The 5540-nt window shown below is 47.6% G+C and overlaps 2 protein-coding genes across 2 annotated transcripts in view; one reads left to right on the top strand and one right to left on the bottom strand.

The window, feature by feature from the left end:
- Positions 1–2022: 2022 nt before the first annotated feature.
- FOXG_12965 (uncharacterized protein) lies at positions 2023–4102 on the bottom strand. Its single transcript, XM_018392910.1, has 4 exons — positions 3639–4102; positions 3499–3562; positions 2313–3444; positions 2023–2259 (listed from the first exon to the last, which is right to left on the bottom strand). The coding sequence occupies exons 1-4, from the start codon at positions 3850–3852 to the stop codon at positions 2095–2097; spliced, it is 1575 nt and encodes a 524-aa protein (XP_018251516.1). The 5' UTR covers positions 3853–4102; the 3' UTR covers positions 2023–2094.
- Positions 4103–4195: 93 nt separating this feature from the next.
- The window catches only part of FOXG_20823 (uncharacterized protein), a gene marked incomplete at both ends in the record, with an annotated part of 1833 nt that continues 488 nt past the window's right edge, over positions 4196–5540 (top strand). The window contains one exon of the mRNA XM_018401130.1: positions 4196–5475. Within this exon, the coding sequence (XP_018251515.1) occupies positions 4196–5475 (1280 nt within the window). The remainder of the gene's footprint in view (positions 5476–5540) is intronic.

Below are 5540 nucleotides of genomic sequence, written 5' to 3'. Positions count from 1 at the left end.
TACATCGTCGTCAACATGGCATTCATTCCCGACGCGATTCCATCCCAAACTCACGGAAAACTATCTGATCTAGAGGAACAGATAATAGTTCAATTCGTCCTTGCCTAGATTCGCGAGGATTTCCCTCGCGATTGCGTTTTGTGGAAGAAATGGCCAATTCTCTGCTTATAGACCGCGACGCGTCACCTGTTGGCAAGCGCTGGGCTCATAACTTCATAAAGCGACAACCAGAGCTAAAGACGCGTTTATTTCGCAAATATGACTATCAAAGAGCTAAATGCGAAGATCCGACTATTATTCGTGGCTGGTTCAGGCTTGTACAGAACACAATCGCGAAGTATGGTATCCGATCAGATGATATCTGGAACTTTGATGAGACTGGCTTTATGATGGGCGTTATTATGGCCGGAATGGTTGTCACCGGTTCAGAAAGGCAAGCAAGACCAAAATCAGTGCAGCCTGGAAACCGGGAATGGATTACTGTGATCCAGGCGATTAACGCAGAAGGCCAATCGATCGCGCCGTTTATCATTGGTGCAGGCCAATATCACCTTGCGAATTGGTACCGAGAATGCGACCTCCCAGGCGATTGGGTTATTGCAACGAGCCAAAATGGATGGACAAATAACGAGCTGGGTCTCGAGTGGCTAAAGCACTTTGATCGATCTACAACTAAACGGTTAAATGCTCGGTATCGTCTTCTGATCCTTGATGGTCACGAAAGCCACCACTCGGCCGATTTCGAGAGATATTGCCAGGAGAACAAGATTATCACGCTCTGTATGCCTGCTCATGCATCTCACCTACTCCAACCCCTTGATGTTGGGTGCTTTGGGCCGCTAAAACAGGCTTATGGTCGAGAAATAGAGCATCTGATTAGATGCTCTATAACCCATATTTCTAAGACCGAGTTCTTTTCTGCCTTTTATGCTGCATTTAAAGATACTTTTACTGAAAGCAATATCCGGGGAGGTTTTAGAGGAGCTGGTCTTGCTCCTCTTAACCCGGAAAATGTAATCTCAAAGCTTGATGTGCAGCTACGGACTCCAACGCCTCCCGGGGAGGCTGCTAACCCTTCGACCCCATGGGTTTCAAAGACCCCAAAGACAGCAACTGAGGCTCAATCTCAATCTGAATACCTCGAAAGGCGAATCAGAAGTCATAAAAGCAGCTCCCCAGAGTCAATAATTGAAGCTTTAAAGTCTAGTACTAAAGCAACAAAGGCAGCTCTACATCGGCTAGCCTTAGTAGAGGCTAGGTTAAAGGATCTTGAACAAGCAAATAAGATACTAAGCCGGCGCCGAAGGGCAAAAAGGACTAGACTACAGAAAGGAGGGGCGATGACAGTACAGGAAGCATCGCAAGTAGTTGATCAGATGGATGTTGATGCGCAGGTAGTGGCCGAATCATCTAGAAATGGTGCTCGAGGAAGGTCGGAGCGCCCGGGTGGTCGGCGTTGCGGTGTATGCGGCAAGGCCGGGCATAATGCAAGGACCTGTCGGGTAGTGATTGAGACCCCAGGAGAAGAGTATAGCGAGTAGTTTTAATTGATTAGATGGTTTATGGTGGTTTTAAAGCGATTTAAAGTCAAGAGGTTGAGATTTTTGTGACACTCGCTTATCTGTGACACTCGCTTATCATACACGTTACTTGTATAAACTTAGCTTTCTAGCTATTTATAAAACCTCCTAATAGTAATTAAGCCTAATATATATTATATCTACTTTAAACAGATATAATATTTTACCTTACTTAGTATTATGCCTTGTAATCCTTATAAATATAAACCCATTAGAGTATAGGTTACTAGTTTAGAAACCCCATTGTCATATAAGAATTATTAAATAACTCTAAGAAGGATTATATATATTATAATAAAATAATTAAACTATTAAAGCTTTTATTAACTAAGTTATTTAGGCTTACTGGAAAAGTTAAACTATAATATTTTATTAAGGTAAGTTATATCTAGGCTGGTAACTAGAAGCTTTAATAGATAAGAGAATACAAGCTATTCAAGTTCACAAGATTAATAGTTAATGAATTTAAACACGATGCTTATAATGGTACGGCTCGCTAAGTTGCACTTAACTATCAGATCGTATAAGAGCCCATGTTGCGGATTGGAACTCGGCGATAGAACAGGGTATCAATCTCCTGGTAAGTTCGACCCTTAAGCTCAGGAATATAAAAGATACAGAGAATAGAAGCGAAAGCAGAGAGTCCACCAAAAATAAAACCAACTTTGCCACCGAGGTTCTAAAGCAGTTAGTATTTTTATTAACTCGTGTATTGGAGAGAAAAAAGCTTACACCCGCGTCAGGATTCACCATGTATGGGACAGCGAAAAACATTATAATACCAAAGATGGCTTGGGTTGCTGTAGCCAAAGCTGTAGTTCGCGCCCTCTGAGATAGAGAGGATACCTCGCCTAAAAGAACAAAAGCGACCGCACCGATCGTGAGGAAGTAAACGAAAGAGAAGACAACGGTCAGAGAAGACATGACCCATTTGGCTGCACCTGTTGGCACAACGTCGAGGATACCGATGAGCAGAAGAATCGAGGTACAGGCGAACATGCCAACGACGAAAACGGGACGGCGACCATAGCGGTTGACGATGAACCACGAACAGATGTTGCCAGCTACACCACAAGCGGTGACACCAACACCGAGGTTGAGAGACTTTCTGACATCGAGGCCAGCGAGTTGGAAAAAGTAGGTTGAGAAGCTGAGGACGAAGATGATACCTACGGCGTGCTGACAAGCAAATACGCCGATTGAAATCAGTGTCCGGATCCTATCAGTGCCCTGAAACGCAGAGATGTATGAGGGACTGGCCATACTGGCTTCCTCTTCAACTGTCTGTTGAATGGCCTGAAGCTTTTCTGACGCTTCGAATTCGGATCCGTACAGGTTTTGAAGGACAGCCCTGGCTTCTTCCGTCTTTCCAGCTCGCACGAGGTACCAGGGCGATTCTGGAGAGAGAAAGCTACCGACGAAAAGAAAGACAGAGAAGACCAGCTGCGCAAGGAAAGGCCCCCGAAAAGCCCACACATCGTCCCTGTTACCGAAGCCAGAGGTGACCGAGTTGGAAATGAGCTGGCCGACAGCAATAGCGAGGTTCACGCCAGCAGTAGAGAGACCACGTAGGACAGTCGGGGCGATCTCGGAGCATGTGATTGGGCCAAGGGTCAGGTAGAAGCCGACCCCGACGCCGAGGATGAGCTTGCTGACGACGAAAGCGGCGCGAGTTGAGGCAAAGGACTCTCCCATTATGCCACTTGTGACAATCAAGACGCCCAAGGTGAGACTTTTCTTGCGACCCATTCTATCAGAGATGGCACTGCAAGCGAATCCTCCAAAGAACTGACCGACTGAGGACACAATGTTGAAGGCGGTCAACCAGTCAGCGGGGATAACCCAGTCGCCGTCGAGTTCATGACTTGGGAATTGATCAGAAGCAATGGTCGTACGGATAGATGCTTTGGTGACTTACCCGTAGTATTTGCGAAAGGCGGGCACACCAACCATGGCGCCATTAACTTGCGTATCGAAACCCCCTTGGTCGACAGGTTAGTTCTACATGTCGTGATATGGTTTGCTTGCGTGATTGAAGAAATGGGAAGGAAGACTCACAGCCGACAGCACACATGCACCAGAAGAATGACCACCAGATAATCTTTGGGTGCTTTCTAGCAACATCCCTGAATGTTAGATTGTGTTCATTGGCATTGGCAACCTGTATCTGATCAAGGGTGTGCTTGTCGGAGACTGCCATATGTTCAACAGTCGCATCTTTATCGCTTGAGGTGCTCTTTTGGTCGATCGAGTACTGGTTAGTGGTGGTCATGGTGCGATTGGTATTCAGCCGTGCTTTTTCCTTTGAAGAGATGCTGTCCTCCAGATGCTGGCGGTTACGTGGTGGAGAGTAGGTTGACGAACAGGATATGCCATGTATCTTATATCATTTTGGCTAACAGACACTGTCTACAGCAACGATTTAGCTTAGCAATGTGCAGCCGCTTCCCCCCCGCAACAAATAATCGCACAATCTGGGGAAGGTTTAGTCTAATCAGCGATGTGGTTAGCGTGGCTCTCAGTCTCGTTCGTCAGGCGGGGAAGCATAAAAGACATATTTAGTGGCGTCACTAAAATGTCGGATTAAGCCCCGACACTCCGCTAGTTCGTAATCAATGCCCTCGGATAAAGGAAACGAAACCAACCAGTCTCTACCAAACCCATCGTTCCCCTTTAACATTCTCCCCCGATATTCCGCACTCCTTCTTCTCGACATGGCATCGAAATCCCGGCTTCGATCGGACTCCCATCGTGGGCCAATTAGTCGCACCAGCTCCACATACGTTCGGAAACGAGCCACCAAAGCATGCCAGGTCTGTCGCGCACGGCGGACAAAATGTGATCAACAAAGACCTGCTTGCTCATTCTGCGTCAAAGCCGGCGTGGAGTGTGTTTTCGATCTCGATGAAAGGGCAACTTTTGATCAAGCAAGTCTTGCAATCATAGATCGACTCGACCGATTGGAGCGCAAGATAGATGCACAGTCACAGCCTGTCATGCCAGATATTCCTGGCCAGACATTACCCCGAAATCAGGTTAATCAAAATCTTTCCTTTTTTCCTTGTACGGTAGACAAGGTTTTGCAATGGGATGTCTTCCGCGACGCTTCCTCCCCGACTCTCACAGCCAGCACACAGCAATCCCTTGCATCACAGCCACAAGGCGGCAATGATAATACAGAGACTTCGTGGGTCGGCGACATCCTCGACCGGACTTTATGCGACCGATGGCTCGACAACTTCTTTGCCCATATACACGTCAAGAATCCGATTCTGGATGAGACGGAAACAAGAAGACTAGTCTCGAGATTGTGCGCAAGGGGACTTGACTGGGACGTAGAGTCAGGCCTGGCTCTTCTGGTGTGCGCCAACGGAGCCATTGCTCGTCCCTTGCAAGAAACCCTTCCTTTTTCGCATTCAGACCGACGCATGGCGATTTCCTTGCTTAGTGCAGCGCAGAGAAGACTCGGTGGGGGATTGGGTCCCACGGGCCTGATACAGGCTCAGTGTGCCTTTCTATCAGGAGTTCTTCTCATGTCACTGATGCGTCCCGTCGAGGCTTGGACGACCTTTGTCCATGGTTTGGCTATTTGCCAGACATTTGCTTGCACCCAACAACGTGATCACGATGTGGGACAGATGGGTTCTCGGGAGGCCTCGGAGCAGAGTGTCCTGTGGGCATGCTGGAAGTCTGAGCAGGAGCTCAGGTTGGAACTGGGAATGTCCAACTTTACTTGTCTAGCTGATGACCCGCCTGAACTATTTCCCAACCCCCCTGAAGGTTGTGAAGGTCATGTAGAGCAAGCGTGGTACTTTTACCTCTCTGAGATAGCGCTCTGGAGGCTCGAGGTGAACGCTCGTCGTTTGATGACTCAGATCCAGCATGAGGACTGGCCGTCGGTCTCGAAAGCCATAAGTGAGATTGGCCAAGATGCATCAGATCAACTTGAGACATGGAAGA

This window comes from Fusarium oxysporum, chromosome 9, assembly GCF_000149955.1.
Source record: "Fusarium oxysporum f. sp. lycopersici 4287 chromosome 9, whole genome shotgun sequence".
NCBI classification, from domain to species: domain Eukaryota; kingdom Fungi; phylum Ascomycota; class Sordariomycetes; order Hypocreales; family Nectriaceae; genus Fusarium; species Fusarium oxysporum.
Note: the sequence above shows the minus strand (reverse complement) of the source record. Positions and strands in the feature narration are given on the sequence as shown.